General features: G+C 58.9%; 2 protein-coding genes across 11 annotated transcripts in view; both read right to left on the bottom strand.

Annotated features, from left to right (window-relative positions):
- ARHGAP27 (Rho GTPase activating protein 27) overlaps nucleotides 1–14,278 on the bottom strand; it is a 31,232-nt gene extending 16,954 nt beyond the window's left edge. The window contains exons 1-3 of one of the 3 annotated variants that reach the window (XM_026512591.4): nucleotides 12,912–14,278; nucleotides 11,788–11,920; nucleotides 9,816–10,493 (exon numbers count right to left, since the gene is read on the bottom strand). In XM_026512591.4, coding sequence (XP_026368376.1) covers nucleotides 9,816–10,475 — 660 coding nt within the window. In that variant the 5' untranslated portion in view covers nucleotides 10,476–10,493; nucleotides 11,788–11,920; nucleotides 12,912–14,278. The remainder of the gene's footprint in view (nucleotides 1–9,815; nucleotides 10,494–11,787; nucleotides 11,921–12,911) is intronic. The other 2 variants (XM_057318143.1, XM_057318144.1) reach the window with 2 other exon arrangements.
- A 195-nt stretch (nucleotides 14,279–14,473) lies between these two features.
- Nucleotides 14,474–18,047, bottom strand: part of PLEKHM1 (pleckstrin homology and RUN domain containing M1) — a 46,353-nt gene continuing 42,779 nt past the window's right edge. For 4 of the 8 annotated variants that reach the window (XM_026512586.4, XM_026512587.4, XM_026512590.4 and 1 more), the window contains 2 exons: nucleotides 17,506–17,663; nucleotides 14,474–16,698 (listed from right to left, as the gene is read on the bottom strand). In XM_026512586.4, the coding sequence (XP_026368371.2) occupies nucleotides 16,587–16,698; nucleotides 17,506–17,663 (270 nt within the window). In that variant the 3' untranslated portion in view covers nucleotides 14,474–16,586. Of the gene's footprint in view, nucleotides 17,664–18,047 lie in introns of all 8 variants that reach the window. The other 4 variants (XM_057317984.1, XM_057317983.1, XM_057317986.1 and 1 more) reach the window with 1 other exon arrangement.

Here is an 18,047-nt window from a genome sequence, read left to right as displayed (position 1 = left end):
CCTCCCTTAAACTTTCTTACTATTCTGCATTCTCTGTTACTACTCTATGAGGCGTTCATTGTTTCTTATCCAGAAAGACTGGCCCTTCCAGCTCTCCCCTACCCCCGGTAGTAATTCCTCTCCCTTTACGATGAGGCTCCGGCGCTAGGAATTCTGGAAATAGGGCAGCTTAAACATGTACTGCTTCTCCTCTTCTCCCCACTGCTACCCTCTATGAAGGGGCCATGCCAGCTGGTGGACAGGGCTGGCTGACAGGGGTGCAGTGCCCGAGACAGAACCCAGGAGACCCCCGGGGCAGACCAGGCCCACCACAGGACCCTATAGGGAAGGCAGGGTGACCCCTAGCAGCTGACAGGGAGCCAAACAGGTGGGCTAAGCACTCTCTGACTGTAAGGCTGGGAATGCCGAGGAGACAGGGAGCAGGGAGAATTTCGCAGGGGCCTGCTCAGCCAGCCCCACAGGCCCACTGGTAGAGACCACCCTTCCTCTGCTCTAGGGCCCCATCAAGTGGGGGTACGCCAACAGCTCAGTCCTGGTCCCAGTGAGCAAAGACACATAAACCCCACTCCTCTGACAAGCCAGTGGCTGGAGAGAGTTGGAGCAAACAGAACAAACAAGTGGGGGCTGTCAGACCTGAATACAGCAGGGTCCGGACACGCTACTCACAAATCATGGTGAGAAGAGAAGCTTGTCGTCAAAGGTGACAGGACAGCTGGATGGCCATCCAGAAAAAAATAATTAAAGGTGGGTCTACATCTTACTCTGTCCACTCAGATATATGACTCCCAAAGGAGCAAAGATTTAGACATAAAATGTGAAACCCAGAAAAATACTCAAAGAGGAAAACATGAGCAAAATTCTAGATTTAAAAAAGACCTTGGTAACAGAGACTTAAAATCTAAAAGCCATAAAATAAGTGATTTCTACACTTGACCACATACAAGTGTCTTAAGTGATTTGTGTGGCCAAGACATCACATTAGTGAAGTCAGGAGACAAACTTGGGGAGACTACAACTCACGCAGGAGATAGAAGGCTATTTTCCCTCGAATGGCGAAACCTTCTAAAAACCGAGAAGTAAAAGACCAATAACTCAATAGAAAAATGAGCACAAGCTATGAATAGACTGTTCAGAGACAAAGGAAAACGAGCAGCCCTTAAATCTATGAAAAGATGCTCACTCTCACTGAAAAGAGAGATGCAAATTCAAGCTAGCTTAGCATAAATTTTACTACCGGACTGGCAGAACACAACATCTTGTCGACACTTGGATGGCGAGGCTGTGGGAAGTCAGACACCCACATCTGTGTTGGTGGGAATGTAAATGGGTGTAAGCCCCGCGGACAGGGACAGCAATCTGGCAAAATCTAACGGTTAATACCCATCATTTACCTTTCCACCCAGCGATCCTACTTCTGGGGTTTATCCTTGATTTTCCTGCACGTGCGTGAAAGATTATTAGAGCACTGTTCGGAAGAGCAAAACAGTCCAAGGGCCCGTCAGCAGCAGACTGGTTGAAGAATTTTTGATACATCCTTACAATGAAAACCCATGTAGCTACAAGGAAGGCGACTGATACCCTCTATGCACAATCTCCAAGATACGTTGTTAAATCAAAAAGGCAAAAAATAAGCAAGATCTAGGATTGCGTGTACTGCGCACCACCTTTCTGCAAGAGAGACCGAAAATCAAGTAATCAAATGTGTCTTCAGACAAGTTTGTATTTGTATAAAGAAACTCTGGAAGAACAGAGAAAGAATGAAAGTGGTGACTTTTGAGCTGATGGAGAACAGGGCCCAGAAGCAGGGGTATGCGTGGGAATTTTTACTATCTACTTTTTAACGTTGCTTTGATTTTTAAAAACCATGAAAGTACATTATCTAATTATTTTTTAATAGATTTCATTTATGTATTTGTCAGAGAGAGAGCGTGTGTGCACAAGTAGGGGGAGAAGCAGGCAGAGGGAGAAGCAGGCTCCTCACTGGGCAAGGAGCTCAATGCGGGACTCGATTCCAGGACCCTGAGATCACAACCCAAGCCGAAGGCAGATGCTTAACTGACTGAGCCACCCAGGCGCCCCACATCACCTAATTAAAAAACTCTTGCTACAAGCAAGATAGAGGGGCTGGAAAACACAGTGACAATTTGAACAACAATAAAAAAGAATTCAAGGAGATTCAAGTAAAGTACAAAAGAAAAAAGAAAAGACTACTTTAAAACTTAAACTATATCATTGCGCTATTTATTGAAGATGAGAATGGATAGTCACTCTCCAGACTCAAAGTTATGGCCTGGAAGATAAAGCAGGAGAAATATCTCAGAACAAACGCACACAGAGATATAAGCAATAAAGGGCAAAGCTGCAAAACTGGAGAAGCCAGGCAAGAGAGCTAATGTGCAAATGAAAGAAAAAGTCAAAGACACAATAATCATGCAACAAACAGATTTCTCTAAGCTGAAAAAAAAAAGACCCAAGGCTATCTAGAGACTGACGGGGTTCTGTGAGTTCCGGGCGAGGGGTGGGGAGTGCCGAGAAAGAGATCCCCACCTCTGCACATCCAAGGGCATGCCTGATTAGAAACCGCAGGGACAAGCAGAAGCCATGAATGAAATGCAGTGTGTGTTGCAGGACAACGGGGTGACAGGCGGAGAAGAAGAGAATCAGTCGCAGCGTGATAGAAGGGGAAAAGCAAACCACAGGAAAACCAATAAATGTAAAGTAAACCATTAGGAACAAAATCAAGTACGCTGTACCGTTATTAAACAAAATCAGAAAAGAGTGCATTATCCCATCAGAAGACAGAGTCAGCTTGGGTTTCAAAATTCAGTGGTAGGAGATACATATGAGAGACGCTTAAAAACGTGATAACGTTGAAACTAAAAGGATACTGAGAGACGCCAGTGAGTGCAAAAATCAAAATCGAATCAAATAGAAAGAGTGGCTAGGTTCGTAATGGAAGGGTGGAGTGTCGGGTTGAAAGCACCCCGCGGGATAAAGAGGGACCCCAGGTAATGATACAAAGGCACGTTCTGTGATGCCAGCAGCCAAACTCTGTGTGCTCCCGACAGCGTTCTCGCTAGACGTAAAAAGGGAAACCTACCAAAAGTACGAGAAGAACTTCATTGAGAAAATTTGAGTGGGAGATTTAATAAACCTCTATCGGAACTGGAGTAAAAGACAAAACCCAAAAGAGGTCTACAAAGGAAACGCAGGTTTCAATAATAGAACTGATCAGCTTGGGTTGATCTATACGGGACCTGATGTCCCTGAAATAGAAAATATGCCATTTTCCCATGGCTATGAAAAACCTAGAAAGATTGTTTCCTCAGTCACATAGAAATCTATTTTTTTTTTTAAAGATTTTTATTTATTTATTCAACAGAGATAGAGACAGCCAGTGAGAGAGGGAACACAAGCAGGGGGAGTGGGAGAGGGAGAAGCAGGCTCCCAGCAGAGGAGCCTGATGTGGGGCTCGATCCCATAACGCCGGGATCACGCCCTGAGCCGAAGGCAGACGCTTAACCGCTGTGCCACCCAGGCGCCCCCACATAGAAATCTATTAAAAAAATTTTAAAGTGGAGGTTTTGCAAATCTAGGGAAAAAAATGAATGCTTTTCTAGTAAAAAACCCACAATGGCCAAAATGAACAAGAATGAATGGAAAACTTGAAAAGACCAAACTACTGTTGATGAGGAAAAAAAAAAGTCTGCCCCTGACAAAGCACCAGGTCTCGAGGGTTTCACGGAGGAGGCTGACTGGTAGAAACCTTTTGGATTCACCTGTTGTCCCCCTTCCTTGGCCGCTCTCTGGCCAGCGGGATTCTGGCCAGGGCCCCTCCAGCGAGCCCCAGCAGCACCTGCCAGCTACCTCCCACCCCACGGAACCGTGGGTTTGCCTGCCCAGCTCGCTTCCCCGACAGTCAACGGCCTGAGGGCAGGGACCACACCTTGTGTTTCATTGCCTCCCAGTGCCCAGTCGAGCACCTGCCACGTACTGAATCAATGACACGGTGAGTGAAAAATCCCAGTGCCCTTGTCCACGCCCCAGGATGCCCCCCGTCTGTATAACTCTGCCACATAGAGCGAAGCTGGATGGATGGAGAGGAACCAAAATGCTAAGAGTCATTAGATTGAGATTTCCCCCCATTAGCCAAATATGTGCAATGGCATGAAACTATTTTTATGGGGGGAAGGGTAATTTACAAATTCAGAGGATTCCAGGGCACTCCGGTTGCATGGCCGAGGCAGGAAGGTGGCTGGGGGGAGCTGGAGGCGGGCCCCTTCTGGCACCTTATCTTGGCTCCTCTGGCTTCCTCTCTCGGGCCAAGTTGACCCAGCCCCCGGGACACACATGGAAGCCTTGACAGGGACCCCTGCCCTGCTCCCCTGATGCCTCACGCTGGACCCGGGGAAGGAGAGGATGCAGGGTGGCACCCATAGGAGCCCAGAGCCTGGGCTGGACAGGAGGGTCCTGCGGGCCTCGCTGCACCTCAGCAACCACTCTGGAAGTCCCCTCAACACCGCAGCTCTTCCTCAGTTTGGCAAGAGAGCCTCCTGAACGCTAGCAAGGACCCCTATGTCCCTTGGACCCAGTCCCTGCAGCCCCCCTCCCTCAGCGCCAACCAGCATCCACTGTCCCGTGCCACTTAGGTCTGGAACCCTGACCACGTTCTGATCAACGGACCGCAGTCGTGATGATGGGCTTTCCCGTGCCAAGGGCCGGGCACTGACTAGTCTTCGGGGTTGGCATTCATTGCCAAGTGCCTGGCCCTCCCCACTACTGGACACAGACAGTTCCAGGAAAGGCAGAGAAAATAGATCGAGAGAGAAGCCGGCTGCTGGGGCTCAGGAAGGAAGTGGGGAGGCAGGTAGACCGGTCTCAGGAGGCCCGGGGGGGGGGGGGGGCAGGTTAAGGGGAACCAGAGACCGAGAGGTGAATAATAAGGCTCACACTCAGGGGAGATCACCCAGGGGACCCCACGGAGCCACGGGAGCTTCCACGGCCCGGGAGCTTGCACCTTTCTGCCTGGGGAGCAGTGGGTGGGGAGGACCACTAGTGGCCAGGAATGTGGGCCGAGGATGGGAGGGGGTTACCCAAGAAACTCGTTCATGGGTCAGGCCACAGGCTGGGCAGTGGGGCTCCAGGGTCAGTCTGGGGCTGCAGATGAGTACGGGGAAGGAAAGGTCAGGCCAGGTGTGAAGAAACCAGCTGGGCCACTCCAGGACCTCCCTGGGTGTGGGAGGGGGTGGGGAGAAAGATGGTTGCTGGGAGGAGGGAATACAGACAAGGGGACTCACTGGACCCTCCCCTCAGCCTCAGCTCCCCTGCTCTTACTAGCTCCCCCCTTTCCAGAGGCCCGCCTGGCTGGTCCCAAAGGGGGATCCAGGTGGGTCTGTCCAAGGCCAGTTCCTTTGTCCCATCACAGCTGCCTGGGGCTACTCTTGGAGTCTGTCCCTAGGAGCCAGGCCTGGGTTCCAGAGAGGAGGGTGGGGCACCTGGCAGGTGGCGTTAGCATGGGTACAGGAAAAGAGCAGGCGGAGGTCCGGGAAGGAGAGGAGAGAGTGGGAAGACCGCCACGGCCCGCCCCCCTGTGCCCCATCGGAGTTGTGGGATCACTCACAGTTCTCGGCAGAGGACAGGGAACCGGGGCCCTGGGGCTCCTTCTAATCTGGGCCGCCTACTCAGGTGCGGGGCCTCCTGGCCCGGCTGCACAGGCAGCCGCAGGGCCCGGGGCTGTACCTCTTTCCTCCTGGTGGCCAATGCCTGGGCAGCAGAGGCGGGCTCCAGTCCAGAGGGCTGGCCTGGGCCTTTCCACCTCAGAGGCCCTGGGGCGGGGAGGGTGACCGCACCCTGAAATCCCCGAGTCAGCGGGTCCCCCTCCCCCCACCCGCCACAGGGGAGGAGTCTCAGAGGCCCCTCCTGACCGGGCTTCCAGGCTCCCAAAGCCCCTCCTCAGAGGTGGTGGGGGTGCTCCAGCTGACAAACGCCACCTCCCTCTCTCCCCTCCCACAGTGCGCTTCTGCCCTCTCCTGGGACAGCGTATTCTCCTACTCGGCCTCGGTGGCGGGGCGGAAGATGAGGGTTTGGAATTCATGCGTCCTTCCCCATGGCCCGTGCCCAGGCTGGGCACATACAGGACACTCAGAAAGGGCATACTTGTTTGCCTCCGGCTTGTACTGTCCCTGCTGAGGGGAACAGGTTGGCCAAGCCTGCAGGCCACCCAGCTGAGCCTGCACCTGACGACCGGGGTGGGGCTGGGGGTCAGGAGGCATGCAAGTGACTTGGACCCAGCCACCTCCTGCCTGGGGGACCTCAGCCAGCCGCTCAGCCCCTCCGAGCCTCTGCAAAGGCGGGCGCCCAGGCCTGCCTTCTGAGCTGCTGGGGGCGTGAGCTTCTGGGTGAGAGCCTACGATTAGCCCCTTTGGGACAGGATCATGTCAAGTGTAACACGCTCTGTGTTCCCAGGCTCCAGGACTCTGACCAGGACACGCGAGGGGCTCAGTACGTGCTAGGTGAGTGGAGGGCGAATGGCGAGGCTGTAAAGCGCCACACGGGGTAGCGGCTTCTCTCTTCTGGGGGGGGGGTGTCCCTGCCTCTGCCGATGACCCTACCTCCATGCCACCCTCTCCCCTCGGCCACCGGTCCACCCTCCTCGATGACCGTGACCCTCCGTCCTCACGTGCCGCCCCTTGCCTCAGAGGAAGCGGGTCCCTCCGCCTCTGCCGGGGCGCTCAGCCTTTCTCCCGGCACCCCGTCTCACATCCACTTCTCACCGGCCTCGCTGTCCCGCTCTTCTGGCTCCGGACCGTTCACTTAGATTTGGGGAGCCTCGCCTCTTGACCTGCACTTGCCTCTGGCCACACAGCGTCTCTCCCTTCCCTGCCAGGCTTTGGAGCTGTCTACACGCAGCCTGTGTCCTCACTTCATCCCTCTGACTCTGCCTTCTGTCTTCGGGAACCCCTTGACCAGCTCCTGATGACGTGGCTGCTGACCTTGTGGTCACCATTTCCGATAAATGTTTAATGACCTTTATCTAACTTCTCTTTTCTTCTGGCCGCTTCTCAGTGTCTAGACCAGCACTCTTCTTTCCTCCTTGTTCCCTGACGGTTCCTTCCTCTCAGGCTTCTCTACCCTCCCTCCCAAAGGTGGTGGGCCCAGGGCCGTGTCAGGGGCTCCTGTCCCCACATCCACACGCTCTCCGCAGCCCCATCCGCACCACCACATGCGGAGGGCCTTCTCCTGGGCAGCAGGCTCAGCTTCCGACTGCGGCCTGGATCTGTCACCGCCGAGTAAACCGACCTCCGTCTGCAGTGTGCAACTGGGAGACTGGGACTCATCCTGACTTCTCTCCCACCCTCCTCCGCCCATGGGCCCCCAGATCCCTCAGCCCCGACTTCCTAAATCTCGTGTCATCACTGCGTGCCTGGGAGACCACGAAGGTCCTCTGCCCTTCTCAAAGTCCCAGCCACGGGGGTCTTCTCTGAACCCCACTCCCTTCTCTGCTGAGTCTTCCAGCAGCTGCGGAATGGAGTCCACATCCCTGGTGAGAGCCCATGCAGCCCTGCCTGGCCAGGCACCACCCACTCCCCACAGCGCCCTGGCAGCGCAGGGTGGGGGCAGGGCTGCAAGGCCCCAAGGGTGCCAGTTCCCACACCCGCACCCGTGCCGAGGTGCTACAGCGCACTGGGTGTCACTCTATCCCAGATGGCCTGCGCCATGCTGGACTGAGGCTTCCGTCCCCTCTTGCCAGGCTCCTGACCCAGAGGGTAGCTCTCCAGGGCTGGGGGGCTGTGGCTCACCAGGTGCTTGGCAGGGGGGAGGCCAGTTCCTGCTTAGTTAATGAGGGGAAAGGTAGGAGCTGCCTCTCCCGCCTCCTCCAAGAAGAAAACAGGTAGGCTCACCTTTCAGGAAATTCCTTCTCTAAATGCTGCCTTGAACAACTAAGAGCAGAATGGGGTTTCCTTCCCAGGAGAGAACCAACTCCCTACCCCTGGAGTGTCGGGATGGGGTGTCAGGGAGACCCACAGCTGACCCTGGACTAAAGCGGGGTCACAGGGAGTGTGAGATTATACCCATCGCACAAGAAGGAAACAGGACCAGGGGTACTAAGCCTCTCCTTGAGGTCCCACAGTGAATTAGGGCCAGAAGCGGGACCAGGCTGAGCGTCTCTCCCAATGCTCAGGTCTCCGGCAGACGTTCCAGTTCCCCCGCGCAAGCACATCCCCACCATCACCTGTGTGCCCCACCCCCATCACACCGCTCCAACTGCTCCGAAAGAAGGAGGGGCAAGCAGGACAGAGAATGTGGAGAGGCCTCGGAATGCGCCTCCGACAGCCTGCCTGGGAAACGGAGGCACGCCGGGGTAAGCAGAGCTGGCATCCAGCCATGTGCCCCAGAGAAGCTGGCCAATTGGCCTTCTGGGACGCCGGGCACCAGAACCCCCACTGCCCCGCCCCCGTTCCCTCTGGGCGGAGTCCGGGTCCCCGGTCTCACCGCGGAATGCTGTTCCCAGCCATGGCCACAAGGGGGAGGGCTGCTCCGTGCAGAAACCAAAGCGGAGGTGGCGCAGACAAGGATACCAAATGGGAGCCCAGCCAGCCTTGGTGGAGCGCCTACACCACCAATCCCTTCCGCAGGAGGACACTGGGGCTGGGGGAATTAGGTGACTCAGCAGCTGGCAGGTGATCCAGCAGGGGCAAATTCGAGTCTCTCTAGCTTCAAATCCTGAGCTCTTTGCACTGTAACCAGATCGGGCGGTGGGAAGACCCAGGAGGTCACAGACTGGGACGGTGCCTCCCTCAGCTGGGCATCCCAGACTCGGTCCTGGCACGTGCCGGGCATCAGCGTTTACACCAAGTACATTACATCAAGTGCAAAGAAAGAAATCAGAGACTCACAAGGTTTAGGAGTCATCCATCCATCCACCCTTTCCACCCCTCTTTGGGCCAAAGGACAATTGAGACCCTGAGAGAGGAAGTTAATTGCCCATAATTACCCAGCTGGTGGCAGATGTCAAAAGGGGGTCTGTGCATCCTCCCTCCACGGCTCCCCCCGCCCCAAGTTCCTAAAGTTCAAAGGTCAGGGCCATTAGAAGGATTCTGAGGATGTACCAATGTTTTTAAAACGTGCTCTATTTTCAATTCCCAAATTAACACAAACTGGATTCTGAAACGAAAACAACATCCTCACTACAACTGGACCTCTTCCTGAAACAAACAAATCAAAAAAAAAATTTTTTTTTATAAAGGGGGAACTGAAATGTTAGAAGAAGCCAAAAAGGGAAGCAGACCCCTGACTTTCACATCCATTATCTCATCGGACCCCCAAGCTTCTATGAGAAAGGCGAGGCAGATGGAGCTGCCTGCAGGTCCACGGCCCCATACCCTGAAGCGTTTCGGAATGGTGCAGCTGTTAGAAAGGTCGTATGGCGCACACACCTGCCAGCCAGGCTTGGGGCAGCACACGCCAATCAAGTCCATCTGCGTTTCTGCAGGAAAACTAAACGTAATAAATAAAGACCACCAACGGCTTCACATCGGCTCAAGTTCAACTTTGCCACCAATTGAGTCACCAAAAACATTTGGGCTCCAGGAAGGTCTGGCATTCCGGAATTGCCGATAAGTCGATTGCGAGCCTTCACGCCTCTGGTTTCGCGGTTGAGGGGAGTGAGGCTCGGGGTGAGGGAGCACGTGCAGAGTTGGCGGACGCTGCTGCTCGGCGTCGAGGCGGACGCTAAGCCCAGGGAGGGGGGTCTCCTCGCGCCCGCGCAGCCCCGCGCCCTTCTTCCCGATCCCCTGCTCCCCCGCTCCCCGTACCTGCTGCGCGCGCTCCTCCCGCGGCGGGCCGCGCACGTCCTGGATGGCCTCGTAGACGTTCTCGGAGTCACTGCGCGCCAGGGGTCGCGGGCACACCCACGAGCCCGCCACGCTGCAGGCCTTGAAGCTGCCCGCGCTCCCGAGGAGGCCGGCAGGCGGCGCGACGGCGGCGCGCGCCAGGTCGTCCAGGGACTGCGCGGGCCGTACGAGCGCCGCAGGCCGCGTGTAGAGGCAGGCGGGCAGGCCGGGCGCCAGGCTGCTGCGCTGGGTCGCCGCGCCGTGTCGCGCGGGGCCGCACAGGGAGCCCACGCGGCCGCGGGGCTTGGCGGGCGTGCCCTCGGGGCCCGCGGGCGCCGGCGCGCTCACGAAGCGGTAGTCGTAGGCCAGCGGTTCGGGGACTGCGGGGCCCTGGCGGAGCGCTGGCGGCGGCGAGGCGGCGGCGGGGTCCCCGAGCGCCGGCAGCTCGCGCACGTACTGCGCGGGCAGGTAGAAGGGGCGGCCGCCGGGCTCGCGCCGGACGTGCCACCAGTGCTCGGTGCTGCGGCGCAGCAGCCGGTAGCGCTCGTTGGGCTGGATGGCGACGCGGCGCCCGTCCTTGCCCGTGTACTCGAAGGGATGCTCCACCAGCACGTACACGTCCCCCTCGACGTCCGCCGCCATCGCGGCCGTGGCGTTTCCCTGTGGGCGACAAGGAGGAGGGGCGGGGAGGTCAGGGCCACCGAGCCGGGAGGTTCGCCGCAGCCGGGGGACAAAAGACTGGGGTTCGAGTCCCGATGCTGCATTCTTCGCGTGCGTTAGGGCCTCAGTTTTCCTATCTTAAAAACGGGGGACTTGGATAAAATAATCTCTAAGGTTCCCATTCTTACACTTGCTAATGGAAGTACGACAACACTTGCATTCTGTGGCATCGATTATGATTTGAGCCTCGATTCAATCCCTTGGTGGGGAGATTGTGGGTAATACTGGTCCAACTTTACAGCCAAGGAAGCCTTGACTCAAAGAGATGGGGTGATTGCCGACGGTAAGCCGACACCACATTTGCCTCAAGAGTTGACTGGGCCTCAGTTTCCCGGTCTGTGAAGTGGGAAAAACAGCCCATTCTCTCCACCCACTGCCCTGCCCCGCCCAGACGCCACCAGCCCTCAGGAAATCCGGGTCCCCAGAGCCTCTTCCCTCCAGGCTTCTGCGCCCCGGGCCCGCCGGGTCAGAGTTGAGGCGCGGGGTTCTGGGAGCCACCCCGGCGCCTCTCTACCCCGGGAGTGTCCCTGGTTCCAGTAGTCCAGGGGCCTTGGCATAAGGGACCGGGACTGCCAAGGCTGGAGAACCGGTTCTCTCGGTTTCTCTTTCCTTCCCCGGCGGCTTTGCCGCGGACGTGAACCCGGAGCCTGGCCCGCCCAGACCGGCCCGCACCGCCCTCTGTTCTCCAGCTTCCGAGAGAGGCTCGGCCCTCGCGGCTTGCCCACCTGCCCTGTGATCTCGGCGTTGCCCCACGAGAGTGGCCCTTAGATGCACTTTGCGACAGCGACTACCCATGCAGTGTCCTCCCCCAAGCTCTCTTGCAGCGATCACCCAACCCACCCCTCTGCACGCCTCTTAGCCTGGCTCTTGGCGTGGGGGGCTTGGGGGTCAGAGCCTAACTGTAAATCTGCCTGTGTCTCCCCACCAAAGAGATGAATCGGAAGCTTCTTCCCTAAGGGGCTGGTACCTCCAGCCTTTGCACTGACCCCATCTCCTGCCTAGTAATGGTGTCCCGGGAACAGCCCCTGGGAGCTCGGTTGCTTGCTGAGGCTCCAGAACCAAGGGAACAGGGTCTGGCAGGGGGGCTCAGAGCGCTCCTTCTTTCCTCAGTGCGGAAAGGGGTGCACACTGGGCCCTGGAGGTATAGTCAGTGAGCTGCCGGAGCTAAGCCATCAGACCTCTGGGAGGATACCCCTTCTCCTCACTTTCGCCGGGACCCCCGCCGCTCACTCACGTTGGCAGGGCTGGTCTCGGGGAGCCCATGGACTGGACGGGTGGAGCCAGCGGATGGATGTAGGTTAGGCTCCCGCCATCTCCTTGGGCGGGGCTTCCAAGGGCTAGGCCGGGGAGACCTCGGGGAGCAGGAGCTGGCAAGGGGAGCAAAGAGGGAGAGGGATGCTTAGGACGGCTGCCCCAATCCCTAACGCGGCTGGGAGGGGCGAGGAGGAGCCTGAATGAGTGTGTCTGGGCCGGTGGGGACGTTGGGAGTGGGGCCCAGAGCAAGAGAAGGCAGAAGGGAGGGGCAGGAGCTGGAAGGGCTGCGACGGAAGGGGTGCTGCCGGGTGGCGAGCGGAGCCCAAGGTGGGTAGGGTCCCACCGCTGCGCTCCCCCCCCCCCCACCTCCGCCCCACCCCGCCGCGGAATTTGTTGTCCTCGAGCCTCTACGTCCCGCGGGCGCGCTGCTCTGGGACTGCTCGACCTCCGGTTCGTGGTCTCGCCCAGGCGTTCCCATACCAAGCGAAGCCATTTGCACCCCGAATCACCGACTAACAGCCCTTTCCAGGCCGATTGCAGGCACTACTCGCTTCGGACCCACCTCCGCCCTCCCCAGGCCCTTTCCGGGCGCAGCTTGGCGGGGCCTGGAAAAACTGGGAGCGGAGTTCCCACGGCAGGGATGCCCACCCGAGTGCAGGGTCTCGGGCTGCGTGGGGAGGGGACCCCGGACCCGGCTCCTTCCCCAACTCGGGGGGAGCGAAGAGAAGCGGAGGGATAAGGGGGAACGGGGAGGATCCCTGGAACTCGGGGGCTGACCCGTCGCCAGAAGGTGCTTTGCGTCCACTGCCCCGGCGACGCGAGCCACAGCGGCGTCAACACCTGGGTCGGCGCGGGGGACCTGGACCCGGGCCCCTCCTGTCCCCGCACGGAGGGCAGCCCTTCGCATCTCCGCTGCACGCGGGGGATCCGACCCGCGCGGCCCAGCTCCCGGGTCCGCGCAGCTCCCGCCCCAGCGCCGGGTGAGGGGGAGCAGGCGCGCGCGGCGCCCCCGGGTGAGAGGACCCGCCACCTGCGGCACCGTACCCCCACCCCCCTCCGCCCTCGGCTCAGCACCCCCCTCCCGGGCCGGCCCGGCCTCGGCACCTCGGGGTGTCCGCTCACTGGCTTCGCCTCCACTTGTCCCGGCAGGCGCGCGTGGTTTCGGCGTCCGGCGTTCCCTCCTCCACCGCCCAGCTCCCGCGCAGCCCGGTTTCCTGTTCAACAATACAGCGAGGGAGGCACCAGCGGAGAGCGCCCGGCAGAACTTCCTCCCGGGCTCAGGCAGGGCTGCGGCTTCTAGAGACAATCCCCGGTGTCCTGGCTTCCTGTCCCCTCTGGGCCGGGCCAGTGCCCTGGGAGCACAGACGCCGCCCTCCCGCCTGCACCTCCAGGGATCCCGGGCCACACCTGGCTGTGTCCTGGGAGGTGGAAGCAGCAGGGCCGGGATGATGGCATGGGGGTGGGGGGAGCCTCCTCGACTACTTCTGGCCGGATTTCCCTTACTCTGTTTGATTCCATGCCCCTGCCGCCTGGATCCTCTAGAAGGGGGCCACCCTCCAGGCTGTCCATAGGGTAAGCAAGCCCAGAGCAGCCCGCTGGAACTGGACTCTTAGCACTTCAATTTTCTCTCCCATAAACTGGGGACAGTGACGCCTACTTCACAGGATAGTTGGCAAGATTGAATGAGAATGAGTTGCACTGGGCACAGTATAGTATTATCATACTATTGTAAGCACACACACTTGTTAACATTTCTTTAATAAGATGAGCTGTCCTCCTCTTGGTGTTGGGTTGAGGTCTCCAAACCCCCCATTCTCCTTTAGGCAGGAGGGGGGAAGGGAGAAAGGAATGATCTCAGAGGCATCTTGCTGAGGATGGAGGCAGAGAAAAAAGGCAGGGGGGCACTCAGGTCACATGGCCCTGAACTGCCCGTCCCCAGGCCTCAAACCCAGCTCCTTTGGTCTCCTCAGAGCCCACCCCCTACTGACCCTGGAGGGACCCCCTTGAGGGAAGCTGGGGCTCAGGGGATGGGCAGAAGACGCCCCCCCCCCCCCAGTGGGCTGAAAGGCGTCTTCAAGGACAAGGAACTGCAGAGCCGAATGTTTCAATCCCATTTTTCTGCGACCTGCTTTCCCTGGACTAGTCTGTTTCCTCCTTCTGTCCTTACCATGGGCAGTGGTGGGCTTCTCCTGGAACTTCAGGGGGAAGGTAGCAGCCAAGTGAAGGCCACGTGGACCCTGAAACCGTGAGCCCTGATTCCAGCCCCGAGCCCCCTCTCTTGCTTTGGAAAACCCATCGGGAAACAGTGCTGACACTTATCACGTTCCGGCGTCAGGGCTCTGTGCTTTGACAGGCACGGGGAAGCAGCCGCTGTGGTGGGATGTCAGGCGTCAGCTTCAGTTGTTACACACGAGTGTATGTGAGGAAACCTCCACTGAACCCCCTTCGTCTGACTCCTGGTGGACAGAGGACAGACAGAACACAGTCGCCTCTCCTCCCCTGCCTGGCGCACAAGCCCCCCCCCCCCCCCCCCGCAAATGTTTACCACCAGCCACCCCTCTCCAGGCCTCCCTAGTTAAGAGAGCGGGGCCCCATCAGAGGACGACAGGATGGCAGGTGCCCCCCCTCCCCCCAGCAGCATCAGGATTCAGAAGCGAGACCAAAGGTGAGAAAAATCAGGTCTTTACTGCAAAATCATTCAAAAATCACACTGCAGCAGTACCTTCCACCCATCGCAAAGCGCTGCTCAGGGCCAGCGCCCCTCACTAGAAACAGTTTATTGCATAAAATGGCATTTTAAAAATAGTGTGGGCACCTCTGAGGTTCATGTCAGCTTTCCACTGAAGGTGAGAGGGTCAAATCAACTCATCTGGAGGATTAGCAGCTTTCTGGTACCGGGCAGACGGTCGGTGCTAATGCTACTAGTCCCTGGGCCGTGGCCACGGAGTGGGTAGGCCCCACCCGACCTAAGGGAGCCCTCCAGGGCCGGCCCCGGGCAGCACTGCCCACCCCAGGCCAGCCCCTGGCCACTTGGGGATCGGGGCATCTGCGGTGCTGCTCCGGCTGGGTCTGGGGGAGCATTAATGCTGGCCGTGGGGGTGCGGGACGGGGCCAAGGATCCACTTTCCCATTTAGGAGGCTTTGGGATGCTGGGCATTGGAGCGCACCATCTTCCGTGACAGGGACAGAGAAGCTGCGTGGCAGCCCTCCCCTCCCCCTTGCCCACCACCTCCTCTGTTCTATTGCACAATTCATCCAGCTCCACAGGGCTGGGCAGGTGACTCAGCAGCCAAATCACCCCAAGGGAGAGGCGGGAGTAGATTCATCTCTTGACAGTGACGGGCAGTCTCCACCTGGGGCCCCCAATCCAAGCGGAGAGCAGACCGGATGGCCAGAGGACCCAGGGCACGGGCTGGGGGTCTGTGGGTCCGGGAGAGATGCGAGAAGGCAGCAGAGAAATCACCCCCGAACCACAGGGTCTAAACGTCACTTTCAAAACAACTCCAGGCTCCCACTCTACCCCAAGACCCCCTGAAAAGGCAATCACGCTGCAGGGACGTTTTCCAGTCTCTGGCAGTGCCCCTTCGGGCCAGTCCAGCAAAGCTTTGGGAATTCATGGCTTTGTAAACTGAGGCTAAGCATCCTTCCACGAGGTGGCTCCTCCCGCGTGTCCCCATACATCTCCGCAGCAGGGCTGGCACTCTTCATGGAAGGACGGTGGTCACCACTCCACAGTGCGGGGCATGGCTGGCCCCTGGCCTGGGCTCACTGCCCTCTCTGGGGGCCCAACGTACGTCTGTCCCCGCAGGGGTCAGTCAGGCGGTGGGGTCAGGGGGGGTGTCCCCCTGAGAGCGTGTCTCCAGCAGCCCCCGGCCCATATGGCTGCACATCTGCGGTAGGCGAGGAGGGCAAGGGGCTGAGGGGCAGGAAGAGGACAACCCTGGGCTGGACCACGGAGGGTGCAAAGTGCTAACAGTGCTGGTTCCGAGTACTCCCTTCTCCCATGGGGACCAGGGTCCCACACTATAGGGGAGCCAGGGGCCTTGAGCCGGAGAAAGGTGAGGAGGGCAGGGCAGAGAGAGGAGAGGGAGAGGGAGAGGAAGAGGGCGGTCATCAGGACCCATCCGCCAGCCCCCCAGCACTTTGGCACGTCGCACTTGAGCTGTGGGCAGCAAGTGCCCGGTGCGGGGGAGGGGAAGGCCCCCGGTCAGCTGACGGGCTCTGGCCCAGCGGTGGCCTGCCCGCCCCACCACCCGCCTGCCTATGGGCCACATGTCCCCACACATTTGCTCAGCGTGAGAATGCCTGGATTTCTTGGGTGACTTGTATAGGGTCAAGAATAAAAAAATATTTTCTGTTGACATATGAAGGGAAAAAAAACCTGCCTTAAAAAACTAGACCTTTTAATCAGGAATGTGGAGTTGAGAACGTGCCCAAGTCTTGTGTCCACAGTGTTTGAACACCCCTGATGGAGGCGCCGCGTCTGTGAGGCAAGCGGGGGCCTGATTAGTGCGAAGCTCCCCTCCTCGCTTCCCCTGAGACGAGGGGACATCTGATGGTGTCCCCACCTCTTGGAGCAGACGGGTGGGAGAGGGATGGGGGACATCATCGAGGGCCTCATCTGGTAGGCTCGTGCTCTGGTCACATCCTCGTCCTCCTGACAGGGGAGACAGCTGTGACACCTTGAGAGGATCCAGGCTGATGCCGGACCCCGCTGGGATGGCCGAGCTGAGCGGGGTGTCCCCGCCCCATAGTCTTGGGTGGGGACAGCACTCTGGCTTAGGTGAGCGTGCTCTGTTCTTGGTACTTGCGCCGGCGGGCACAGCGGGGGCAGCCCTTTTTCACCACGGCCTGGCAGCTCTGGTGGAAGACGGTCTTGCACTCGCCACACCTGGGGGAGAGCAGCGAGCATCGCTGGGGCCGAGGGGCCGGAGGCCGGCCTGCGATCCCGACCAGAGCCCGCGGGAGGCCGAGCTCCCCCCCACAACCCAAGGCTGCCTGTCCACTGCCAGGTAACACCGTGCGACGACGCGCGCCCTCCGCCACACCACAGGCGCGGACACTCCGTTCTAATTCACTTTCTGCAGATGCTGCCGGAGACTCATGGAATGACTCCTTGCCTATGTGCAAAACACTCTGCTGTTTAAAAAACTGAGCCCAGGGGCTGAATCTAGGCCATGAGACACCTACTGAAAACGAATTAATGCTCCCACCTGTTCAGTTTTCCACTCCCACCTGGGCTGGAACGGAGGTTTGGTAGATGAATTTTTCCATTGAGAGAACCAGACAAGAACCATCATCACGGCAGGAGAGAGCCAGGCGGGTGCCACCCACTGGGTGCCCACTTTGTGCCTGGCCTGTGCCAACACTCCAGGGCAGTCACTCATTTAGTCCCTCCTCAACCCATTTGTAGATGACAAAACTGAGGCCCCCGCTCAAAGAGGCAGCAAGCTACTTCTTCTCTAGGGAGACAGATAGCTTCCTTGGTCTAGGGAAGGGTCCTTGGCGGGCTGTCTAGTCCCCTGAGCTGGCCCAAAGCTGGCCGTGACCGCCCAGTGCATTGGCTGCCCTAGACGACCTCACCAGCCCACAGCACGGGCACAGACAGGGCGCTCCCTGTGCTCCCGCCCCATGGCGCCAGCAACGCTGGGGCCAGCTGGGGGTAGGGGTGGGGCAGCTGGCCAGGTGTCCCGCATACCTGACCGTGGTGTCGAACTCGAAGGGGAAGATGATGTCGTGATGGTGGCAGATCTGGCAGATGAAGCCGCGCTGGGTGCACAGGTCGCAGTGGTAGACGTGCTGGGAGGCAAATCCGATGAGGGCACTGAGGAACCCCGCGTACACCCCGTCTGCGATCTGTGGAGGGCAAGTGCGGGCCGCCAGGCCTTTCGGGCAGCTGTGCCGAGGCTGAGGCGTCAGGAAAATGTGGCCTGCTGGCTGCTCTGGGCGCTCGGCCTGAAGAACGCCCACCCCCAAAGAAGTCTCTTCCCACTTGGGCAAGAAAAGCTCCCCGGATCAGGCCGAACGATGCGGCTGTCCAGCTCCCGTACGCAGAGGTCACGGGCGATAACCGGCTTGACAGACCCAGCTCCACGTGCCCTCCCTCGAGGAAAGGAATGTCCCCAGCTCTCACCCCAGGGCCTCCCCTCCCTCTGCCCTCTGGCTGGGGAGGGGCTGGGGCGCTCCTGGCCCAGGCTTTGCTGGGGGCTGGCGCTCGGGCGGCCCGGGAAGCGTGGGACA

Source organism: Ursus arctos, unplaced genomic scaffold (assembly GCF_023065955.2).
Source record: "Ursus arctos isolate Adak ecotype North America unplaced genomic scaffold, UrsArc2.0 scaffold_24, whole genome shotgun sequence".
NCBI classification, from domain to species: Eukaryota; Metazoa; Chordata; class Mammalia; order Carnivora; family Ursidae; genus Ursus; species Ursus arctos.
This window is presented reverse-complemented; position numbering and strand designations above follow the sequence as displayed.